This window comes from Mauremys mutica, chromosome 18 (genome assembly GCF_020497125.1).
Source record: "Mauremys mutica isolate MM-2020 ecotype Southern chromosome 18, ASM2049712v1, whole genome shotgun sequence".
Lineage (NCBI taxonomy): Eukaryota > Metazoa > Chordata > Testudines > Geoemydidae > Mauremys > Mauremys mutica.
The window spans coordinates 11,610,167-11,634,975 of record NC_059089.1 but is presented as its reverse complement, the minus strand read 5'-3'; the positions used below and the strand labels follow the sequence as shown (position 1 = coordinate 11,634,975).

The 24,809-nt window shown below is 53.9% G+C and overlaps 1 protein-coding gene across 1 annotated transcript; it reads left to right on the top strand.

Annotated features, from left to right (window-relative positions):
* The first annotated feature begins 2,012 nt into the window (after positions 1-2,012).
* On the top strand, positions 2,013-24,494 carry LOC123352691 (ER degradation-enhancing alpha-mannosidase-like protein 3). Its single transcript, XM_044993150.1, has 20 exons — positions 2,013-2,198; positions 3,618-3,663; positions 5,604-5,704; positions 6,706-6,745; positions 9,496-9,608; positions 10,084-10,237; positions 10,957-11,091; positions 11,850-11,955; positions 12,456-12,553; positions 13,545-13,670; positions 14,870-14,953; positions 15,860-15,943; positions 16,503-16,627; positions 18,270-18,435; positions 19,302-19,456; positions 19,887-20,007; positions 20,663-20,851; positions 21,681-21,846; positions 22,399-22,587; positions 23,378-24,494. The coding sequence occupies exons 1-20, from the start codon at positions 2,086-2,088 to the stop codon at positions 23,470-23,472; spliced, it is 2,406 nt and encodes an 801-aa protein (XP_044849085.1). The 5' UTR covers positions 2,013-2,085; the 3' UTR covers positions 23,473-24,494.
* The last annotated feature ends 315 nt before the right edge of the window (positions 24,495-24,809 follow it).

Below are 24,809 nucleotides of genomic sequence, written 5' to 3'. Positions count from 1 at the left end.
TAAAATCACAGGGCTGGCGCAGAATTGTGGGAGTTGTAGTGCATCATAGGGGGAAAGGACTCATGGGAGATTTTTGTATGGGGAGGAGAAACCCTTTTCTCAGCCCTTTCTGCGTTATAGCAGCAGTGTAAAATTATTTTAATTACAGATCTAATTAATGTGAACAGACTTTGTTCGAATCCCCCTCGGAGCTATTGCAACTTACTGATGACATCTTTTTCTTTTTGAAGAGGGAAACTAATACCTAGCGGTTATACTGTTCATCTATTGAGTGCACAGCACTTTACAAAGGAGCCCACGATCCCTATCCCCATTTTACAGATGGCAAAACTGACAAGTCAGAGGAGGGCAGGGTAACCCGCTTGGCGCTAGCATGTGGGACTGTGGGATTTTAGGAGATGTCGTTCTCTCTTTGGGACCCCCACCCCTCCAAAAAGCCTTTTGCCTGATCTCCTGTGGCTGAATCTTGCACTGCAAAGAGCAGGAGCAGTTTCCAACGGAGGACGAGCACTGTTGTTTAGAGACCCCCCTTCCTAGACCTTGAAGTGATGCAATCAAAGTGTACAGAGGCGACGCAGGAAATGTAGGTGCTGGCTTGTAATAACATGCCAGGGGTGGTCAAAATTACTGACCCACCCAGCTGCATATGACGATCTTCAGAAGTTTAAGAGCAGGGCTCACATGTCGGGACTTGGGCCTTGAGCTCCGCAGGGTGTGCTGGCTGCGGGGGGCGGGGGGGAGGGTTCAGCCCTGTGGGGTGGGGTTTGGGTGGGCTTTAGCCAGGGCCGCCCCGGGAGGGGGCAAGTGGGGCAATTTGCCCCAGGCCCCCATGAGAATATACTATTCTATACTATTGCAACTTTTTTTTTATGGACAAGGCCCCCAAAATTGCTTTGCCCCAAGCCCCCTGAATCCTCTGGGTGGCCCTGGCTTTCACCCCACAGGGCATCCCTGCAAGCCCTGAGTCCTGGCAGGTGCCTCCCAAGAGGCTGAAGGTATGGGCCCCTATCCCTGCTGGGCAGAAGCCCCTAGCCCGCCTCCAGTCTAGTAGGTGGTGAAGTGGGGGTGGGGGCACCCCATGCAGCTCGTGAGCATGTGTGGCCACCCCTATAATCTGCATACAGCCACAGCCAGCCTAGTAACATGCAATCTGCATACAGTCTAGTAACATGTAATCTGCATACAGCCAGCCTAGTAGCATGCAATCTGCATGCAGCCAGTCCAGTAACATGCAATCTGCATACAGCCAGTCTAGTAGCATGTTAATCTGCATGCAGCCAGTCCAGTAACATGCAATCTGCATACAGCCAGTCTAGTAGCATGTAATCTGCATGCAGCCAGTCTAGTAACATGCAATCTGCATACAGCCAGTCTAGTAGCATGTTAATCTGCATGCAGCCAGTCCAGTAACATGCAATCTGCATACAGCCAGTCTAGTAGCATGTAATCTGCATGCAGCCAGTCCAGTAACATGTCATCTGCATACAGCCAGTCCAGTAACATGCAATCTGCATACAGCCAGTCTAGTAGCATGCAATCTGCATACAGCCAGTCCAGTAACATGCAATCTGCATGCAGCCAGTCTAGTAACATGCAATCTGCATACAGTCTAGTAACATGCAATCTGCATACAGTCTAGTAACATGCAATCTGCATGCATCCAGTCTAGTAGCATGTAATCTCCACACAGCCCGGGCTTGCGGCTTGCAATGCAGCCTGGGAGCTCCGGGGTCCCTGGGGGGCGCCGGCCGGGGCCGCTGGCGCAGGACCAGCAGCTCCGCTCCGGGCTGGCAGGACCCCAGCGGGGCGAGGCCTCGGCACTACAGTTCCCAGCATGCCCCGCGCAGGGAGGGCGTTGGCGGAACTGCCCGTCCCAGAATGCCTTGCGGGGGGCGGGGGGCCCGGATGCGGCCCCGGGGGCGGGGGTCTGAGCCGGGCATGGCAGAGCCGCGGCCCCGGGGGCGGGCGCTGGTCCCGGCCGGGCGGGGGGCGTTACACGGTCACTAGCCCGCGGGCCGGGCGCGGCGCAGCATGGCCGGGCGGGGGGGCGCAGGCTCATGCTGCTAGCGCGGGGCGGCGGCGATCATGGGCGGGGGCCTCGCTCGGGGGCCCCCCCTGGCCGTGCTGGCGGCCCTGCTGTGGGCGCCCCTCGCCGCGGGGGCGGCGGCCCTGGGGGCGGCGGAGAAGAGCCGGCTCAGGTGAGCGCAGCCCCCGTGTCTGTCCGCCTGTCCGCCCCCCTCCCGAGGAGCGGGCAGCGCCCCCAGCCCGGCCCTCCCCTCCCCCGCGGGGCTCGCCGGGGGCTGGTCCGCCTGGGTTCGCTTAGCCCCGGCGCCGGGTGTCCTGCTGCTGTAACTGCGGGGCTTTGGGGGCCGCTGAAAACCTCGCCCCCAGGAGGGCTCCCCGCTGCCGGGAGATGTGCAAAACAGCTCGTGTCTCCTCCTCTGCCCGCTCCCAACACAGTTCAGGCTGGGTCCCACCCCGTTCCGGCGGCAAAACATCCAGTGAAACAAGTTGCGTTTGGGAAAGTTTGGCTTCCACCACCCACCCGTGAAAACTGTCTCAGGACGCAGGGGACAGGAGGGAGGTGCTGGGGTTTATTATCCAAGCGCCCTGTTTAAGAAGTATTACTTCATCTCCTGGTAGCACGGGGAGGTGCCAGCCAAGGATTAGGGTTCTGTTGTGCAAGGCGCTGTCCATAATTATGGCCACAACGAAAGACTGACCCCGACCCAAAGAGTGTACAGTCGCAATAGATTTGCACCAGTGCTGTGCACTCTCGGAAAACCTGACTTAACTTGAAAATACATCCCTAATGAGCCTGACTGCAGCAGAGCAATTTAATATAACCCAGCACCAGGAAGACAGACAACTTAAAAACTCTCTCCCCCACCCCCCAGCAATCCACCCCCCCCATCCAATTTCCCATTGTCTAGGAGTGAGGCCTGGTCTACAGTAGGGGAGGGGGGGGTCGATGTAAGATACGTAACTTCAGCTACGGGACTAGCATAGCTGAAGTCGACGTATCTTATTCCGACTTACCTCCCGTCCTCACGGCACGGGATCGACGGCCGCGGCTCCCCCCCTCGACTCCGCTACCGCCACTTGCCCTGGTGGAGTTCCGGAGTCCACGGGAGTGCATTCGGGGATCGATATATCATGTCTAGATGAGCCGTGGTATATCGATCCCCGATAAATAGATCGCTACCTGCCGATCCGGCGGGTAGTCTGGATGTACCCTAAGAGATGAGCTTTGTAGGGTGCAATTGCTAAAAATGTGGCTATGTCCATGTGAACCAAAAGATCTCTCTACACTGGAACATCTTGTGCATTGTCTGCCCTGTCTAGACTCCCCTGTGGAGAGCTGGCACCTTCTCTGCTAGGTACACAATTTAACTGAATGACGATAGTTGAAAAGGAACAGGACCAGTAATTTAACACTGACTTAATAAAATGCTCTAGACTAGATACAGGTCATCGATCGCTGCTGGATCGTTGTCGTTTCACCTGCTTTGAAACGGAAGTCACAGAGTTCTCGATCGATGGGGCTGCCCAGTGGCAGTGGCAGCCGTTCTGGGCTAGCCGAGCTTCCCATTGTCTCTCTGCTGTTTCCTTTCCAGGGACCAGGTTGTGGAGATGTTTGACCACGCGTACGGCAGCTACATGGTAACTTGTATTTTTATGTTCGTTCTTGCTCACGTGTCTCTGGACAAAACCCTGATCTTATGTCCTGTCTGTTCTTCTAACCCTGCTTACCCAGCAGCCTTCCCTCCCACCAGCGTGTCAGGTAGCTTGGGGTGCTCTACAACTGCAGAAAAAAATACAAGAGTCTCGCGGTCTGACCAAAAATACCTTCTTTAAAACAGAAACACGGGGGAAGCAGCCCAGGGGCAGCAACCACTCACACCCCAACGCCCTTGAATTTACTCTCCTCTTGGGGCTCGGCCGTGGCCAAGCTGAGGAGTGATGCTGAGCTGCTCCAACCCCGGGGTAGAGTTGGGAGGGGCTGTGTCTCCATTAGGAGGAATTTTGAGGGCAAAGACCCTTCCCTCCTCCTTTGGAGTGGTGTGTGCCTGGCAGGAAGGACCAGACCCAGTGTCCCATTCCCCGGGCTCTTGTATGGGGTATACAGGAGGCTGGAAAGCTGCTTGTATCCGCCAAGCACCATACCATGGCAGGGCCGCCCAGAGGATTCAGGGGGCCTGGGGCAAAGCAATTTCGGGGGCCCCTTCATAAAAAAAAGTTGCAATACTATAGAATACGATATTCTCGTGGGGGCCTCTGTGGGGCCTCGGGGCAAATTGCCCCACTTGCCCCCGCCCGGGTGTCCCTGTACCATGGCCACGCACCGTCTGGTCGTTTCTATTTCCAGTCTAACCTTCAGAGGGTCACACTTGGCAAAAAAAAGAGCTGCCTTCGTTATGAGAAATTCTCCCCCTCCCCCTGTCCGTTCTTTAAACGAACGCTAAGGGTGTGCCTACGTTACAAGCGCAGCATCTGCATCACTGCCGCGTAGCAGTATAGACACTTGCTACAGCAATGGAAGGGTCTCTCACTCCCTGTGGTAAATCCAGGCCCCCAAGAGGCAGAAGCTAGGCTGATAGCAGACTTCTTCCATCGACCAACCTAGCAGTGTCTATGCTGTGGCTTAGGTTGGCTTACTTACCTCTCTCAGGGGGTGACTTTTCACACCCCTGAGCGGCATAACGAGGTTGACCTATGTTTTAGGTGTAGAAGCTCCACCAAAGAAATTCCTACATGGCAAAGGCGTTGGACAACATTCAAGTGCTGGCTGGAATCCACCGGACTCCAGGAGACATGCAAATGGAGCAGGGAAACCTTCCTCACCTTATCCCTTGTGCAGAGAGTAGGGATAGCAGATAGTGGGCAGCTGTCCATCAGCACAGAGCGTAACTCTTGCTCGCTATGTGAGCTTCTGTGGCTGGCGAGGCCAGGCTAATTTTGTCCAGAATTCCGAATGTCCCCTCACTTAAATAGCTGTCCTGACGGTGAGAATTGCTTGGAGATGTGTATTCAGTTTTCCTATGGAGATTGCATGGTGTAGCAGTCAGCACGAATTAGGTGATCTGCCTGCTATTCCTAGCTCTGCCACTGTGAGCTGGGTGTCACTCCGCATTCTGTAAAATGGGGCTAATCATAACTAAAGAGCCAAATACCGAAATCCTCACCCCTGGTTTTCATTTGCTCCTAACGTAGGCAAAATCCAATGGACGTTGAAAGTTTTGTCTGAGTAGGAGCTCCAGGATTTCACTGAATGTTTGCAAAGCCCTCGACAGCCTTGGCGAGGTGCTTTAGACTGGCAAAGTATTAGCCCTCCTAGTGTAAGAGCTGGATGAATGCAGCACAGATCTAAGCGGGTGTTTGCATTGCTTCCCATGGCCTGGCTAGAGGTTGATAAGGCATGTGCATAATTGTAGAGCAAGGAACAAGCAGCCCAATACAAGAGGCATTTCTTCTGCAACGGGAATGGCAAGGGGCCTAGTTTACTTCAAAAGCGGCCCCACTTTACAGGCTTCGGAGACTGTTTCCAAGTCCTAGATCTACAGTCAACTGAGCATTTGTGGGATTTCCCCTCCCTTGTACAGAAACATGCATATCCTGCAGATGAGCTAATGCCTTTGAGTTGTCGGGGCCGCGTGCGCGGGATGGAGCCGAGTCGTGGGGATGTCGACGACGCCCTTGGCAAGTGAGTGTGCAAGATGGGTTCCTCCTCTTCCTCCTTTCGCATTAGAGCCTGCGGAGCACCTGTTGGCCACAAGCGTCCTCTGATTCCTTTGCTACTGTGAGGGGGTTTGGTGGCTTTTGTGGTTATATGTGTTACGAAGTAGGCCAGTGGTTAGGACAGCAAACTGGGAATCTGGGTTTCTGTTCCCAGCTCAGACACTTGAGCTTACTGTGATGTGTCACCAAGTGCTAACCACTTCACAGCACTGCCTCAGTTTCACCACATGTAAAATGATGGTGATATTTACTCAAAGCTGAATTCATTAATGTTTGAGAAGTACTGTCAGATCTTCTGCTGGAAGGATCCTTAAGAGGAGGAAGTGGAGGTGGTATTTGTATTGTGAGTCTCAGCAATTAAAGTGCATTTTTTCCCCCTTGTGATCAAGGAGGGATTGAATGAAAGCTGGTCCGGAAACGGTTTTTGTTCTTGCAAAAAATTCTGAGATTTTTTTTTTCTGCACGATGTTTTTCATCCAAAAAAAATAAAAACTAACAAAAAAACAAAAATACAAATCTTCAGCAATCAAAAATGTTTCAGGTTTGGCTGAAACTTTTGGTTTTTCAGTGAAAACCTGGAAAAAGTTGTTGAAAATGGATTCTTACTGCAGAAATTTGTGTTTCGAGTGGAGAAGCCCCCCCCCATTTCAATCCAAAGGGAAAAAATAAAAGTTGAGTAAAATGTTGACCTACTCTAGCTAGAATATCATGGGTCAGATTTTCAGGACTTTCTGTAGATGAATATTTATACATCTAATTGCGTAGATGGTGGTTTGTCCATTTGTGTGCAATTACAGCAACTGCAAAAAACCCCACTTGTACAATTTGTGCCATTATTCATGCAAGTGCCAAGCTCAGAAAATCTGCCCCTCGGCGTGCGTTTTCAGCTAACCGTTTGGTCCAATTCACTTTCAAAGACCTAATTTTCATCTGAATTTAAAATGTTCTTTTCATTTAAACCTGTAGGTTTTCCCTCACTCTAATTGACACTTTGGATACGCTTGTGGTAAGTCAGCAATCTGCTTCTCGGACCAGTTTATCGGGGCGTTGGCAGGTTTAGATCTGTTGAGTTGGCTTTTAGTGGCGTCTGCATTTACAGGCATTGGTATCTGTCAACGGCAAGATTGAGTTCCCGGCACAGAGGGGTTTCCATTTCAATCTTGTGTATTGGACTGTACGTTCCCCTCTGCTGTTTTTGCTTCTTTTCAAGTGAGCTAAGAATTGACCTTAAAGTTGTAGGGCTTCTCTCACATTCTTGATTGACAAGTACAATTAAAGTCTACCTAGGATCAGGAATTACTTGGGGCATCTTCAGTGGTGGTGGGGGACTTGTTTTCAATAGGACGCAGGAGGAAGTATTGTCTAGTGGCTGGAGCATTGTCAAGTGGTTAGTGCACAAGACAGATTTGGCCCATGGGAGTTCATGCAAACTTTTGATTTTTCTCTCTACTCCCAGCCCACATGTCCTCCCTCCACCCCAGGCCTAGGTCATCCGAGTGCTAAACAAACCCAGCCATTGCAGGTGAAACTCAGCTGCACCCACTCCCAAGCTTTGCTTGGGTTTCTTCTCAGACCAGATCTTGGCTTATGCTTGCCAAAGGCTATGGACCTCTGGGGCCAAACCCGCCCCAAACCTCAGTATTGTAATGAAACCCAGAACCACAGGATCAGCAAACCTTCATGCAGGTCTGTCCAGAACTCCTGGGTTCTCTTCCCAGTTTTGCTACTGACTGTCTAACCTTGGACAAATCACTTGACCCTAGCTTCCACCACTGCCCAAGGGTAGTGTTGTGTTGTTTTGTGTGCAGGGTTTAGTGTTTGTGCTTTATGTATTGCATGGAGATAAGAGCAGACAGTCTGTCTGCGTTTGAAAGCAATGCACTTAGAGCCAGGAAACCTCTCATTTTAGCATGACTGCTTCTTGTTTACAAAAGGGAATATAATCAAAATGAAAAATGACCTTCCTGAACATGTGTTATGCTCTTTGGGACAAGGACCGTCTCTTAATATGTCTGGTGTCTTGCGTGATGGGGCCCTGATCTCAGCTGAGACTTGTAGGTGCTACCGCCTAGATTCCCTGATTTTTCCCCTCCCCCCGCACGCGTCTCCGTAATTCGTTAGTTTCTCGTATCCTCTTCTTTTCCTTCTCTGTTAATGCATCACACTCTTTGCATTCTTCCCCCTAGTGACGAACAGAAAAACGAATGCCCGTTCATTCAAAACATGTTCCCGTGTTCAGTTAATTTTCTCTCCCAGAGCCCCTTCTGGGGCCTAGAGTCTATGGTGGTTGATGCAGTAGCGATCAATTCAGGGCATGCTTTCCTTTCTCTGCTTCTTTCTGTCTTCAGCTTCTTTTCCCCTTCAGTATCTCCTGTTTGTTTCCTTATCCTGTTGTCTATTCTATGATCCTGGTTTATTTAGCTGCCTTAATCTATTCTTATTTGTGTGTGTGTGTGTGTGGTTTGTATTGCAGTAGGTCCTAGTTGCCTCAGACATGGATCAGGGCCCCACTGCGCTAGGTGCTGTACAAACAGAGACGAGAAATACAGTGTCTACCTCAAAGAGCTTGCAATCATACTCCCTTCTTGGCCATGCTTTTCCAGAGCCCACAATGTCCGTCTGGCTGTGCTGCCCCTCTTCCCCTGCACCCACTGGTATTGCCCGCCCCGAGCATTCAAAAATCTTGAGTCAGGTCCTGTGAAATCATGAGGTTTTTAAAAGCACTCTAGCATAAAATGTGGGTTCTTATTCTTTGCCTTCTGGGTTTTAAACCTGTAGTGTGCACTCAGGCCATGGTTTGAAGCTGTTCTCCATGAGGGCTGGAAACTCTTCTCTAAATGAAGCTGAGATTCTGATGTGATCACTTGGATCCGGGATCTGAGGCTTTTTTTAAAAACCAAAACACATGGCAAATATTGGGAGACTCGCAGTGAAATCTTGAGTTGGCAGCCTGGGGGCCACTCGTATGCTTGTGTAGGCCCTGCTCCTGCTACCATTGGCAGTGCTGACCTTAGGCGCTCACATTGAGATAGTGAGCCAGAAAGCACATCTGAGGGGGAGGATGGCCTAGTGGTTAGGGTGCAAGCTTGGGACTTGGCAGACGTGGGTTCAATTCTCTGCTCCTCCACAGACTGCCTGTGTGAGCTTGGGCATGCCTTTCTGTGCCTCATTTCCCCAGACAGCACTGCCCTGTCTCTCGGGTCTGGGAGGTGGATACGGTGGGGGATGTACAGAAGTACCGAAAATAGCTAGATCTGCCAGGTTATGGGAAGATCCAGCTCTCCCTGAAATGGTGTGTCTGAGTAGGTGACGCCGAGCTGGAATGTGACCAATCAGTGAATTGCTGTTGTGACCGTCATTTGTTTAGTACCCAGCAGTGTGCTGGGGGCTGTACACACCTCACAAGACCAGACCCTGCACCACAGACAACATGCAGCCAAGGGAGGGTTTTTCCCTAGCTGGGGGGGGACCGCTGGATTGTTTTTTCAGGGGCTGAGGGGAAGGTGGGTGCGGAGGGGGATTTGGTGGAGGAGGGTGTGTAGTGGACAGTCTCAGGCACCCTTGTGGGAGAAAGGAATGAGGGGGCATGGAGGGAGGGGAACCAGAGGAGAGAGCTGGGTAGCCAGACGGGGGCTGTGAGCAGGGCCCTGAAAGCCAGGAGAGGCAGAGGTGTTTGAAAGGGGAGGTGAAGGGCAGTGGGGCAGGCCCCACGTCGCTGAACCGAATCTCTTCTCTCCCGTGGCTCTGGCCGCCCAGGTCCTTAACAAGCTGGATGAGTTTGAGGACGCTGTGCGGAAGGTGGTCCTGGACGTGCGGCTGGACAACGACGTGGTGGTCTCTGTCTTTGAAACCAACATTCGTGTGCTGGGGTGAGCCCCGGGCGCTGGCGGGCAGGGCCCCTTCTGCGCAGTCCTTCAGAGCACAGAGCCAGTGCCAGTTCCCAAGGCTGTGTCCCCTCATCCGTCCCCTTCAGCTCAGTGCCCAGGCGCATGCTGCCCACCCGTGGGCTCTGTCGCATGCTCTGCGGCGCAGTGGCTCTGGGTGGCATCTGAGGGTGCAGAAGCGGCTGAGGGGGAAGGGGAAGGCTGCTTGTTGTGTATGAACACTGGGTTCAGTGGGGATGGAGAGCGGGGACATCACCACAGGCTCTGGGCCCCTGGCTCACCAGTGGGGCTGCGGGGGCGGGTGCAGAGGGGCCCAGCTGGCCTAGCGTCACCTCATCCCAGCAGAGGAAAGTGGGCGCCGAGCTCCTGAAATGGGCCGTCTGGGATCTCAGCTTGCAGGGTCCCTTTGAGCAGCCTGACCCCGCTCTGCACTGCCCCCCTCCCCCTCTCTGTCCTCCAGGGGCCTGCTGGGGGGTCACGTCATGGCCGACATGTTGAAGGCACAAGGCGTGCGGCTGCAGTGGTACAAGGACGAGCTCCTGCACCTGGCCCGGGATTTAGGGTACCGTCTCTTGCCCGCTTTCAACACCACCAGCGGGCTGCCGTACCCCAGGGTAAGGGAGCGGCAGATCTGAGCCGGGACGAGGGGAGGCTTTGTGTGAACTGGCATGGACAGCCACAACAACGCACCAATACGGTCTGCGGGGTCTGGAGCCACATGGGGGTCCCAGCGGGCTGTGTGCTTCCCCAGAGCCCCCCGCTGAGCGCTTCCTGCCGTGACAAGCCATTTCTCTGACTCAGACGCCCAGCAGGGAGCTGGGGGTGGGGCTGATCCTTCTTGGCAGCCCCACAGTCCCAGCGCATCTGAGTGACTGAAAGGGGTTCAAAGCTCGCTCTCAAGATGGCTCTGCATTGCCCTGGCCTGTTGCTTCCAGTCTGAGGCACCCAAGTTCCTTGCAGCCATAGGGACCCCTGCGTCCTGCTGCAGAAGGTAGAAATATTCCATGCGGCTTATGGTGGGGAGAGGGGCACTTCCAGATGGCTGTTTATAATCCTTCCTGGCTTGTGTGGGTGATAAAGGTTTCCTGATCTTGACAATAGGGCACGCGTGGCCCAATTTCTTGGCCAGAATACCCCTTTCCTTGCTGTGGTGCAACGTGCTGCATGCCAGCACTTTGCTACCCTCCACCCCAGAGGTGGCTGCATTTTGGCAGATGCTTTGTAAAGCGCTGCAGGACAGAGCGCTGCACGAAAGTAGAATAACTTCATTGCCGCATGTGACAAGTATGAGGAAAAACACCCAGTGAAACTGAGGGAGCGTCTCTTTATCCAGGTGAACCTGAGGTATGGGGTCCTGAGTCCGAACTCCCGGACGGGCACCGAGCTGGACACCTGCACGGCCTGCGCTGGCACCATGATTTTGGAGTTTGCTGCCCTCAGTCGTCTGACGCAAGAGACTGTTTTCGAAGTAAGTGGTTGGGAAGCTCAAGGGAAAAGCAAACAGCTGTGAGGGGTTCCTGCCCCAGGACAGCCTCTGTGTGGACCTGGCGAGTCCCCGGGGTTAGCTAGCCCAGAATGGGGGGGGCCCTTCATTTCACAGTGCCGCTCCGTGGTCTGCACTGGTTCACTTGAACTTGCACAGAGATTAGGCAAAGCCCCTCAGTGCCAGGAGCCAGACATGCTCTGTCAAAGCCATCCACTGCTGCTTATCCATCCCCGTGCTCGAGTCCCTCGCTCCCCGCCAGGCCCTATTTCACACGGCCACTGGAACCCACGGGCCCCGTGCCATCTGCATGCAGCCTAACGGAGCCCTCGTGCTGCCCGTCCATCCGCATGTCGGCAGGATCCCAGCCTGCCCTCCTCTGCAGGCTAAATGGGGGTGGCGGGTGGGCAGGCGAGCCATCCCACAGCACCCCTACCTCACTGCCCAGATAGCATGTGTGAAAAATTGGGACCTGGGGGAGGACAACAGGGGGCGGGGGGTAATAGGCAGCCTATATAAGACAAAGCCCCCAATATTGGGATGGTCCCGATAATATCGGGACAGCTGCTCACCCTCCCCCCACCCTGCTGGAATCCGAGGGATGGCTAGAAATGGAGTCCCTTGCCTGGCGCTGGTTGGTCCTGTGGGCAGCTGGGAGATGTAAAGCATCCGCCCAGGCAGGCAGCCCAGCGTAGAGATGGAGACACTGTGTTGTGTACATTCATTCCTCTCTCCGTTCTCAGGACACCGCTCGGAGAGCGCTGGATGTTCTCTGGGAGAAGCGCCAGAAAGGGAACGACCTGGTGGGGACGGTCATCAACATTCACAATGGGGACTGGGTGCGGAGGGGTAAGTGAATCCCAGGCCTGGAGGGACACCGGTGTCGCCTGGCTGCCTGGGGGCAGAGATGTGCCGGCTGGTAACGCTGTGTGCTTTGGCGCAGTGGCAGGACTTGAGTTGTGCCGGAGTGCTTCAGAACGGCGTTCCACCATGTTTTTTGGGTGGTGGGGAACCAGAACAACCCCCTGGCAGCCCCAGAGCCAGTGCCCCCTGCCGACTCTGGGCAGAGCTGTGTTTGGCAGTGTGCCGAAGGCGGGTGCCGCTCGCCGTGCCCCGCCCTGAGAAGGGGAAGAATGCTCTCCCCACTGCCGGGACGTAGCCAGAGATCTGCCTTGCTGATGGTTTGGCCAGCGCTGGCAGGGAGACGCGAGGGTGACAGTGCGACATAGACCCCCGAGGGGTGGTACCAAGACACACAGGAGGCTGCAACGTTCTTCTCTTCTGGGATGCCCGTGCAGGGGGGTTCTGGGTAAGGCTCTCATGCTTCCCTGCCTGTCATTCTCCCCTAGACAGCGGGGTCGGAGCCGGGATAGACTCGTACTACGAGTACCTGATGAAGGCGTATATCCTCCTGGGGGATGACACCTACCTGGAGAGGTTCAACGCTGTGAGTACACAGGGTAGCACTCTGGAGAAACGGGGTCGATCTCCCATTGCTCCCTCACCCCCTCTTCCATCTGAGAATCCATTTTGAAGGTGTGAGGCCAGCTTGACCCACCAATGAAAGACCCTCTGCCGTGCAGCCTGTCTGCATCCGTTTCCTTTCACAGGAGCGGCTGCTGATGGCTTCTGCTTAGCAGCCAGTGGCAGCATGCCAGGGATGCAGCAGGTGGTCAGGAGCTGGCAGGCCACCCTGGCACCTCCTCGCTCATCTGCGCTTGGGTAGGAACTTGCGGCCAGTGCTGGGGGGAGGCGCATCACTCTGCTGCCACAAACATGCTGCTGCTTTCTTTCCAGCAAGTACCATTCATAGAATCATAGATTATTAGGGTTGGAAGGGACCTCAGGAGATCATCTAGTCCAACCTCCTGCTCAAAGCAGGACCAATCCCTAAATCGCCCCCTCAAGGACTGAACTCACAACCCTGGGTTTAGCAGGCCAGTGCTCAAACCACTGAGCTCTCCCTCCCCCCATTTTTGGAGTCCCCGTTTCATTGACAGGATGCAGAGCTCGGCGTCCGTTCTGAGAGCGGTGATGGGGAGGCTCGTGCGGCAGTCAGAGCCTCTCCGCAGTTAGCGTAGGTGATGCCAGCAAATGCTCTTCCGCTTGCTCATAAGGACTTGGTGGCAGAAATGATCCATGCTTGGCTGTTGGCCACAGGTGAATGTTTCTTCAGACTGAGCGGGAGCCAGCCCTGCTTGGCCGTTTGAGTTGTGAGAGCACGGACGACGTGCCCACGGTGTCCCGTGACTAACATATTTAGGCACGTGTATCAGAGATGGTCCCAGGCTCCCAAGTCCTCCACGGAGGAGCCTCCCTATTGAATTGTAAGATCTTTCCAAGCCCTCCCTACTCTGCTGCCCCCTGCTGTCTTACTGGGTTACAGAGCTCTCTGCCCTGCTGCTTGGATAACCGAGTTTGTGTCCGTCTCTCTCCAGCATTACGTGGCCATAATGAAATACATCAGCCAGCCTCCCCTCCTGCTCAACGTCCATATGCACAACCCCACGGTCAGCATCCGGAGCTGGATGGATTCCCTCTTGGCCTTCTTCCCCGGCCTCCAGGTACAGCCGCAGCCCTGGGCGGAATGGACTCGGCGGCGCTGTGTGGAGCTGCCAAGTAAACACTCGCTGTTGGTTTTAATGGGGCTGTGCTCAGATGCAGCCTGGCACAGCGAAGGGGCGGGACTGTGGCAGGTGGGTTAATATAAAAAGAGAGCACTAGGCAGGGTCCTTTAGCAGGGTCAGCGCCTTCACCCAATCGGCCTGCCTGAAATTAACCAGTCTTGAATGTATTTAGCCTCCCATGCCTCAGGGGGCAGAGCAGTGCTAGGATCCCCATTGTACAGATGGGGAACTGAGGCACAGCGAGGATAGGTGACTTGCCCAGGGTTACCCAAGAAGTCAGTGGCACGTAGCTGGGAATTGAATCCCAGGTCTCCCAAATGGCAGGCTTGTGCCCTAGCCACTTTTCCTTCCCTCCTAATCCTTGTGTTCCTGCAAAAGCTGGTCCTGGGGGAAGGTTTGGGGCTCTTGGAGACCTACACAGCAAGCCAGCTCGCTCGGTGAAATGTCTGTCTGTCAAACGCTCTGTCCCTGGCTGATCCAGTCAGCCTGGCTCGGCAGTGGCCCATGGTGAATCAGGGAAATGTGTCCGGGAGGACATAGCTTGTGGGTAGGTTGCTGGTGGTTGAAGCTAAAATACCCACCCTCCCTCCCTCCTTCCTGTCCCATGGTTTTGGCTGGGAGGCAGCAGCAGGTGTATTATGGCTGACGTGGGAGAGTTACAACCTTCATGTGCAATGAGCTGGTGGGGGCTCAGTCCAGCTTCTGAGACTGTCTCTGCATCCATGTACCTGGCACTAATTATCTTCCTCCCTTTGTTGGCCTCTGGGTGGCAGCCGTGAGGCCAAAGAGCGAATGGGACTAGACTGGACTCCTCTCTCACCCCCTAGCGCTGGTCCGTCCCCGAAGGGGTGAATCATATTGGTGGGCTAATGGGAGGGCAGCTTGCACAGCCCTTGCCTTGCCGTGTCTGCCCTGTGCACACTGTACCGACCGGCCGGCATCTTTGACAAGCACTAAATTCACTAACACCCGTGTGCCGGTGCTGTATACAAATCACCTCCTAGCCAGGATCTCGCTTCTCCTCCTCTCACTGTTCTGAGCCAGGAGCGTTTCTGGTGCCTTGCGATTGCCCCGAGGCCCTTTTTATCCCCATGCTGTGCCCCAGGGAAACAAGGGGTTGTTTTGTCTGTCGCCAGGTGCTGAGGGGGGATTTGAAGCCCGCCATCGAGACGCACGAGATGCTGTACCAGGTCACCCAGCAACACAAATTCCTCCCGGAGGTGAGTGAACGAGCTGCTTTTCCTTGTGACTGCGCTGTGATCCCGTCGGTCTCTGGGTGCGGGAGGCCGCTGTGATGGGGGCGGGGGGTGGAAACCCTCCCTCGCTTCAGCCTCCCGTGTTCTCACCCTGTGTACCAGGCCCAGCGTCCTTCCTGCTGCTGAGTGACCGCGGCAGAGAGTGGCGGGGGTGGGATTATGGACCGTCAGGAGGTGCCCCGCTGGGGGCAGACGTATTCCAGGGATTGACGCCCCACGCTGCAGACTCTTAAGAACCTTCACCTGCCTTCTCTTTCTAGCTTCCGTGACCAGGGTTAGGGGCTGGATCCAATGCCTAGTGAAGTCAATAGATAGACTCCCATTGACGTCTGTGAGCTTTTCAATATGGGGACAGGCACCTTTCCTCCTTTATATGGCCTTCATAGCTATGCTGCAACCGCTGCTCCTTCTGAGCTGGACCCTAGCTCTCTCCTCCCAGCCCTCCAGGTTGATGTGCCTTCAGCTGCCAAAGCAAAATGCCCTATGGCCTTTCACGCTCTTCTCCCATCTCTGCACCTCACTAGCTCTCCAGGGCCGGATCCAAAGCCCATGGAAGTCCATAGAAAACTCACGCTGACTCCAGTGGCTTTGCATCGTGGCCCCCACTCGGCAACGTCTGAACGTGCCTTGTCTGTGTGGCCCCTGCTCCAGCACACTAAAGGGTCTCGTGCCGTTTCAAGCGGGAGGATTAGGGAACTCTTAGTGCGTGGGAGTAAAGTCCACGTTGCCATTTAGTGCCCGGTAAGCTAGTGTGCTGTAGACTTAGTGCGTGGCGAGCCAGGATGGAAGTCTCCCTGCCGACAAGCCCTCAGTGTCTCTGTTGTGAAAATGGCAGCTTGTATCTTAGTGTGCTCTCGCCCTTCATTAAAGGCGTTCACGTCCGACTTTGCCGTGTACTGGGCCCAGCATCCTCTGCGGCCGGAGTTTGCCGAGAGTACCTACTTCCTGTACAAGGTTAGTCCCCTGCCGCGGCTTGGCTGAAAATGCCAACGAGCTGAAAGTGGATGTATTTAACTCCTCCAGAGAGGTGTCAGGACAGAGGGTGCCATCGCTCCCAGAGAGATGTAGCTGGTGGAGAGAAGAGCATGCTGATCAGTGACTTCATAGAATATTAGGGTTATTATCTAGTCCAACCCCCTGCTCAAAGCAGACCAATCCCCAACTGGCCCCCTCAAGGATTGAACTCACAACCCTGGGTTTAGCAGGCCAGTGCTCAAACCACTGAGCTACCCCTCTTGCTCTTAGTCCAGACTGACTTTCGAAGTCATTGCTGTAAAGCAGCTGGGGCGTGAGAGTTGGTCAGATCACTCAGCGGGCTGAGCGTTCATCACGGGGAGTGGAGATTTGGATCTCTTCATTTCCTTCCCCTGAGGGATAGCAACGCAGGATTGACCCTGCGGCTAGTGACTTGTCACATCCATCTGTGAATGAGCCACCGTTTCCCTCGGACTTCACTATGCTGGGAAGAGAGAGAGTCGGTGGCCTGCTGAACTGCAATTGTTTTCTCTCCAAGGCTACTCGAGACCCCTACTACCTCCAGGTGGGCAAGTCCATTGTAGAGAGCCTGAACGAGTATGCCCGGGTGGCCTGCGGCTTTGCGGCGGTGCAGGATGTACGGACGGGCCGACACGAGGACAGGTAAACCCCCTTCCTCTCTGGGCAGAGGGAAGCACTGTACGGGGCAGGGGGTAGGGCTAACCAGGAGTGGGATGGGCCAGTGGGGAATTATGGGTGTGGAGCTGGTGTCTGGTATGGGACGTCCTGGGCCCCGTGCAGTGGGGAATGGCTCAGTGGGCTGTATCTTTGGGATCAGCTAATTGGAGCTGTGTGGATGAGTCCCTGCATCTGTGCACCAATGACACGAGGGCTGTCTACACGGGTTCCCATGCCGGACTGGAGCCTAATTCTCTTGGGTTTAATTCCTCCCCTCCCCCGTCCGAAGTAGAGGGGGATGATGGTGGTTTTCTTTGACAGCGGAAAGACATTGCAGCCAGATCAGGGTACAGATCCTGCCTGACCCCCTGGGCACATACGCCGGTGGCTAACCTGAGCAGCCACCCACGCTGCTGCAGCCACACTGCAGTTTTTCGGTGCATGGCTTACACCTGTATGTCTACCCGCACTGGGAGCTGCTGTCTAGACATAACCTTCGGGCTAGTCCACACTAGAAGCGCTGCACCATACAGCTGCGCCGCTGAAGTGCGTCTGGTGAAGACGCTCTAAGCAGATGGGAGAGAGCTCTTCCGTCGGCATAGCACTGTCTACACGGAGCGCCGTCGCTCCGGAGTGTGGCGTACTCACGCCCCTGAGCGACGTACGGTCTACCCCAGTAAGGGGCAGTGCAGACAAGCCCTTAGAATGCTACCAATAAACCCCATCACCAGCAGTAAAGCCACCCAGCACCGGAACAACCTATTGGTCTGAGAGCTGTTCTGATTGATCTCTGATGTGGAGGGAAATGGGGGGATTTCCCTCCTGGCCTGGCTAGTCAGGGACCACTTAGTTATTAATACCGACGTGCGCGGTGCGTGGGGATGGTGCAATGTGAGAGTCCCACTGTGCGGTCGCCAGTGACCCTGTCACTGCCCTGCGAAGGACGTGTTTAAAGCCATGTCCAGCGCGTACAAAGCTGGAACAGAACTGCCCTGCTCTGCAGCAGTGCTGAACTGAATTTGGCCAAACCACGTTAATCTTCTGGAGTCTCTCAGGCTTAGCTGAAGATCAAAACCTCCACCCTCCTCTTCACGCAATTCCACGGGGCACCCTACTTTAATGAAAGCGACATGAGCTTACGCAGTGCTTCGCTGACGTAAAGATGCAGCCCTTTATCTTGAAGAGTGCGCGGTCTAAATCTAGTGACTGATGCAAGGAAGCCAACAGAAGGGAGGGACCCTGGTAGGAAGCAGGTCGGAATCTCTCCTGGAGCGAAGTAACCCTCGGTCAATTCTGAGCCATGTTGGATCGAGAGGAAATCTAGTCCCCTTGTGTGTTCTGTCTGCAGTGGACATAGGAATACCATCTATGGTGGTGGGGGTGTGGGGGTTGCTGTATGTAGTGACAAGGTAGCATTTCCTCAGCAGCAATGTGGGTCTGGAAGGTAGAGGGAGACCTCTGAGGTTGCTTCTCCCGGCCATCTCAAGACAGGGCAAAGCGAAGAGGATTGATGTGATCTGCCAGAGATTTTTAGGGATGTGAATAAATCTCGACAGGCTCTTTCAGTTCTTGCTGCCTCGTTCTCAGCAGGCCCAGCCTCTCACTCCTGTCTCTCTTTGTCATGCAGGATGGACTCCTTTTTCCTGGCCGAGATGTTTAAGTACCTCTACTTGCTTTTCACTGAGAAGCGAGATCTGCCTCTAGACATTGACGATTACATCTTCACCACCGAGGCCCACCTGCTGCCCCTGTCCCTCTCCACGGCCCGGCCCCCCTGCCCCAGGAACATGACTGTACGTCAGCTGTAGGCTTTCTTAAGGGTGCCCGGGGCAGGTTTAGCTTCACAGCAGCTTATGACTTCCAGGGCACATGACTGTTTTCAGAGGAGGAGGTCAACTTGGCTGGTAATTTTTCAAGGTTTAAACCCAGCTGTGTTGGGTCCCAGCCTGAGAGAGAAGGAATTTCCAATGGGAGTTGGGCACCTGAATCCCTTAGGCAGCTTACTGCTGTATCTAGTTTTATTTTTAAAACATGGTCGGCGTTGCTATGAAACGTCGGGGTGGGGGGACTGGTGTATGTGCAGCCAGAGCTTCCCTCCCCTGCCAATACGTGTGTGACAGCCCACAGAGGCATAATACCACTGAGCTCTTCCTCAGCAGCTCTCAACGGGCTGGACAAAGCAGGTCAGTATCATTCTCCCTCTCTAACAGAGGAGGAAGCGGAGGCATGGGACTGGGAAGTGACTTGCCCAAGGTTACCCAGCAAACAAGTGGCAGGGCTGGGGATAGAACCCAGGTTTCCTTAGTCCCTGTCTGGTGTCTTAACACTAGGCCACGCTGCCCCTCCAAACAGCCAGGAGGATCTGTACAGCTTGAGCTAAACCACCAAGAGACTCGCATCCTCTGTGAATGGGGCACTGTGGGATGCGGGGGGAGTTCCACGTGCATCCAACTTGCCTGAGCTCATCTGACATTGGGTTTTAATGGATTTTCAGAACTAGGAGGCACAAGCCACAGGCCTTGATGTGCTCACTGGAGTGGCTCTGCCAGTCCCTTGCTGAGCATTAGAGGATAAAGTCAGTGCTGGGTCGTTGTTCACCCAAACCCAGGAGGCTGCACGAGAGGAGAGAAGAAATTGATCCCTGTCTCTTTCACTGTAGATGTTTCGCAGGGGCCATGGAGAGGAGGAGATTTTTACCCGTTCTTGCCCCAGCGCACAGACTCTCTTCCCCAATAACCCAACCTTCACCCGCACCATCCGGGATGCCCACAAGCAGCTGCTGCAACCAGGAGCAGAGCGCCTGGCGCTCTTCAGGTGAGTGGCAACCCCTGTGTAACTCCACGGGCTTTTGTCGATTCCTAAATTCCAGGGCCAGAAGGGACCACTGCAATCATTTAGTCTTACCTGCATAATGCCAGCCCTAGGACTTCCCGCTGTGCAATCCTGCTTCACGCCCAATAGCTGCGGTTGCACTAGAGCAGGTCTTTTAGAAAAACCTGATCTTGGTTTTAAAAATTGCCAGTGATGGAGACTCCACCATGCTTCTTGGTAACGGGGTCCATTAACTAATCCCACTCACCCTTAAAAATTTGCACCCTATTTCCAGCTTGAATTTGTCTAGCGTCAACTTCCAGATGTTGGATTTTGTTAGATCTTTGTCTGCTGGAGCCTGGGCTTGCATTGTTCCGGGCCGGGTTGTGTTGCTGTCACCTTGACTCTGATGGCAGGTCCTGGTCTCCCTCAGGGGGATTACGTTCCCTCTCCATGACACCAGGATGGAGACCTTGGAGATCTTGAAGAGCATGGGACTGACCCTGCTCCCCCTGGGCGACAGGAGCGTGCAGCTGACCGGCATCCGACACAAGGTGAGTGCCGAGTGCTCCGTGCGTGGCCGACGTGCTCTGCCTGCTGCTGGTCACTTCGGAAAGCCACTGTGAGAATTCCTGGCACGGTTCTTCCCAGCTCCAGTCGCCAGGGTAATTGCTTGCTCATAGGGATAACTGCAGCTGACTAACCATTTCCTCTGTGAACTGCTCTCCCTTGCTGGGGCAGTTAATGAGACCCTGCCCCCAAATCACCTCTAGCAGCTGAGTCTGTATTTAAGCAGCTGCTTTAAAGGATCCTCCTCATGTTTCCTTGAAATGTCTAAAGCCCAAACTCCACCAAGCGGCCAAGTTTTTGTAGCTCTCTTGGTGGTCGCGTAAGTCAGGCTTCCAAGTGCTTTGTCCATCCCGGCCATGTAGGGTTGTTTTCCTCCAAGGAGCTCTAACGGATATGCTAATTAAACCTCTTGCCGGCCCTGGGGGATATGCGAGAGGGGGAGCTGAACCGGAGCGGGGCAGAATGGGCCTGTGGCACAGTGCCCTGTTTGTGCTGCGATACAGTCCTGCCCTAGCACCTCCCCTGGCTCTACGCTGTAACTTGTAGGGTGGTCAGAGCGCCGACCGGCGCTGCTAGCTTGGTTATTCTGTGACTCTAGCCTGCCCGAGCCCGTACAGTGCTGTCTCTCTCCCTCCGCAGCAAGAAGCTTCTCCCCTGGGGCTCTTCAGCCTGAAATTCATCACCGAGCTGGTCGACCCGCCTGCAGGAGAGCAGCCAGGCATCTCCCCGCTGGCTGTCCAAGTTATCTCTCCCCCTTTTTTTGGGCGAGTGGTACTCACCGCGGGACCAGCCCAGTTTGGAATGGACCTGACCAAACAGGAGCACGGGGTGGGTGACTCTTTCAGTGCTAATAGCCGGGCCAGCAGGGTTGTCTTAACCGTTCCTGCTTCTCCTTGCTGGGCCATGGAGCCGAGGGACTGGAAGCCCCCTCCGCTTGCCAGCTAAGCCTGGCTTTCTGTGCATTCACTCAACAATTTTCCAAATGGTTTGCTTTGCCTGTTCACTATTGGTGCTCTGTGATTGGTCAGCAGATCACATGGCCTGGTTTCTGCTCCCTGACTGACCACTTTAAAAAAAAAAAAAATCAAGAACATAAAAATTCTGTCCAGAAGTTTGATCTATTTTTCAACGAAGCAACATTCCTGCTCCAAGGAGTGAAACCTGCAGGCCGCGATTGGAGATTGGGAATCGTCCCGGGTGGCTGGAATTGCTCTTTGGGTTCATTTTAATAGCCTGCAGAGGCTGCAACCTGGGCTCGTCTCTCTGAACCTGTGCTAAGGAGAAGCCAGGCCCCACTGCATGATGCAAACAGTTTTGGCACCTGGCGGGATGGTATGGGGGGTGGGGGAGGATGCCCGGAGATTGAAGCTACCCTGGGGGTCTTGGCTATGCCGTGCAAGGTGTATACACCCCTTACTTCAGCTGTTTGCTGCCTCCACAGTGGTAAATGCACCCTCTGTCTTACCAGAGAGGGATGAAGTAGGGCTCCTACACAGCAAGCTGACTGGTGCATCTCACACCACTCCTGAGCCTCAGTATCCCCAGGGAATTTGAACAGGCCCAGTACTTACTGGTACTGAAATAGCCCCTTGTTAGAGATGAGTTGTGTTGCTAGGTGCGGTACAAACTGGCCTCCCCTGTGTGTGTGTCACTGCAGGTGAAAGGAAGCTTAGTGCTGAGTGAACCTTACCAGGCCTGTGCAGCGATCAGCAACCGGAAGGAGGTGCAAGGGAAAATGGCGCTGGCCCAGAGAGGCGAATGCATGTTTGCCGCCAAAGCCAGGAACTTGCAGGAAGCAGGAGCCTCGGGGGTGATTTTCATCGGTGAGTCTCGAGCACCATTATTAGCCCGTGTTTGGGGCTTGTCCTGCTGACAGAAGCAGTGCAGGAGTGGGAGGGGGCTGGGAGATGGTGGGTATTCTGATGCGGTCATGGAGATGACTGGAGCAAAGGCTCGTCTCGAGGGGGAAAAAGCTTGTCCTAGGGGCTGGCACCAGAAGAGCATTGGGCACCTTTAGTGTCTGTTTATTGCAAAACCCTTGGGGAAAGCTCACCGAGGTACCACGTGTACCTGTCCTTCAGTGTAAAGAAAAGTACTGCAGGCTGGTGCCTACTGCTTGTGGCTTACGGGGGCAGGAATTGCAGTTACCGTCAGCATCTGAGCCCCACTTCCTCCCGCCCCGGCCCGTAACCTGTATCGTACAAGTAAGAACAAGTGACCTCCAATCGTCCTACTGGCATGAAATTGTGGGTCAGACCAAACCTGCCCCATAAGTAGCAGCACATCAGTACAGCGCATGGAGTGTGACAGTATGTCCAAGTAAGAGAATGCTCCCAACTCTGACCCTGAAACGGGGTCTTGTTCCCTCTCTCTAGACAATGCTGAAGGCAGCTGCAGCGAGGAGATGGTTCTGTTCCAGATGGTGGGCGACGGAAGCACCGGTGACATAGTCATCCCCCTTGTCTTCCTCTTCCAGAAGGAGGGGCAAGTCCTTTTAGATGCACTGTCCCAGCATCGCAATGTGGATGTGCTGCTGGCCACTAAACCCATGTTCCTAGGTGAAGGTAAGAGGGACCAAACCATAGCGGGGGCTGAGAACTGGCCGGGATGAAAGAGGAGATTGAACTAAGAGCGAAAGCACTTTGGAGCCACCCGATTCCCCAGTCACTACAGCCAGGGACAGTTTGCTGGATTTTGATTTGGGCTCGTCCTCATTTCGGGGGAGAGGGTTTTGGTAATGAGCGGTATTAGAACAGACGTGAGCTTGGGAAGCCCAAGAGCGAATGCCTGGAAGTAGAACTAGCCAAATTCATGGGGGAAATAATGTAAACTTTACCAGTGAGGGTAGGTCACCTTTAGGACAAAGGGCGGGGGGGTTGGATTTTTTTTTTCAGTCAAGATTCAATGTCTTTCCGCGAGAGAGACTCTAGTGCTGTGGTTTTCAACCTTTGGGGCTCAGGCATTTGTTGATGGCCTGCGGCAACCCAGTGACTAGGTTGAGGAGAGGGAGGGTGTCAGATCCTGGGCGGGGGGAGCTGGTGCAATGCCCCTCAGTGCTGCTGGGACCCTGGGCCAGGACCCTTTGATGCATTCTGGCTTTACCAGTTTTGGGACATGACGCCCTGTTCTGGTTCAACCACTAGCTATTAGAATCAGTGGGTAAGATTATGCAGGAGGGCAGACTAGAGGATAGTCCCCTCTGCCCTTCAAATCGATCGATTGTTTGGCTTTAAAGGCACTGTCGGTGTTCAGAAATGGGTTCACACCAGGGCCGGTACTGGAATGAGAGCCACACTGAACAGCTCCCATCTGTCCTTTGAAAACCCTCCACCTTTAACTGTTCTGAATTTCTAGAGAAAACAGACCAGCTGTTGTCTGCAAGTCAGTTGCACGAGGCAGCCACAGAGACCCGCACCAGGATGGTGACAAGTGCTCCAGACCAAGCATGAGTGGAGGCTGCTTCTCCTGCTCTCCAGGAGGCTAGTGGCCAGCTAGAAGGCAGCTGTCCTGACCCCCCTGTGGAAGCTGCTCCAAGAGCGTGGAAAAAGCGGAAGTGTTGCACTCCTACCGTTTACTGCAGCGCTCGAGTCACAATTCGCAGGGTGGAAACCCAGTTGCCAAAAACCTCAGGAACTTTCATGTTTGTAATTTGGAGGAAGGGAAAAGTGGCATTTAGCTGCCAGCCAGAGTGCAAGTGAATCATGACCGTAGCATCTCCATTTTTTTTTTTTAAATAACACTTGTGCCAACTGTCTCGGTGATGCTAAGGGCTGATGTGTGTGTTTGAAATAGAAAGATGTTGCTCATTGTTGGTTTGTTAATGTACAAGTGAGGGGTTTCTGAGGTGGAAAAGGCTACAGCTGATACTCTTGATCTCACCGCAAACAAAGAGCATGTGATTTTGTACCAAAGAAGCTCAGACAAGTCCGGCTTTAACTTTGTGTCACTTTCAAGTGACGGGCTATGTTCTATGGTACTTCGAAAGGGAAAGGTAGGCAATCTTCACCTAGAAATCCCACTGGCCTCTGCCACAAGTGTCAGAGGCTCACTACTGCATGTATAAACAGTAGGAATTAAATTGCCTGCTTGGCTTTTAAAAGCCCAATTGAAATTTTACAAGCCTTTAGGATGGGCTGTGGTTGAACCCACAACTCAGTTGGCTGTATGAAAGCGAGGAAGGGGGAACTTGGCCAGCTGGAAGACCTAATCTACACCTGATAACTGGTGTAAATTAGCCTTGGCAGTTTGTTACAACTGACCTGTGGTGCCTTTCTAGCTACCAGCTGGTACTGATTAACAGGGGGGGAGGAAGAGATTGCATCCATCAGTATGTGCATCAAACTTCCTCCTGAAGGAGGAAACAATTCACTGCACTTACTGCACTGCCATTGAAGTTCTATGACAGATGTAGTGGTAAACTTGTATAAAGGGGCACCATAAACTTTCTCCTCCGATCCCTTCTGGGAAGAGATGCCTGAGAATTCCATTTTTGTACTGGAGTTTAAAGGCCATTTGAAAACTTTTCTACATCCTCTTATTGCAGGGCACTGCTTGCTTGGTTAGGGGGTGGCTGAGCGACGCAATCTTCTCTCGCGCTGGGCCTCTGAAATCTGCACTTTCCTTTCCGTTCTTAATGGGAATCAGACTTGGGCCTTGTAATTTCAGGCACACAATGGAGAAGTGATGTTGCAAAGGAACTGGCCTCAGCTGTCAGCTGGTGTGAGTAAATTAACCAGTCCTCAAATGGGCCCTTTCTATAGAACGTGGTGTCTTGTGCACAAACCCT

What these genes read in the sequence shown, in the direction of transcription:
- LOC123352691 (XM_044993150.1), top strand. Translation starts at nt 2,086, where the DNA reads ATGGGCGGGGGCCTCGCTCGGGGGCCCCCCCTGGCCGTGCTGGCGGCC. An exon ending in TGGGGACTGGGTGCGGAGGG is followed by an intron (nt 11,956 to 12,455) that starts GTAAGTGAATCC and finishes ATTCTCCCCTAG; the next exon opens with ACAGCGGGGTCGGAGCCGGG. An exon ending in ACGGGCCGACACGAGGACAG is followed by an intron (nt 16,628 to 18,269) that starts GTAAACCCCCTT and finishes TTTGTCATGCAG; the next exon opens with GATGGACTCCTTTTTCCTGG.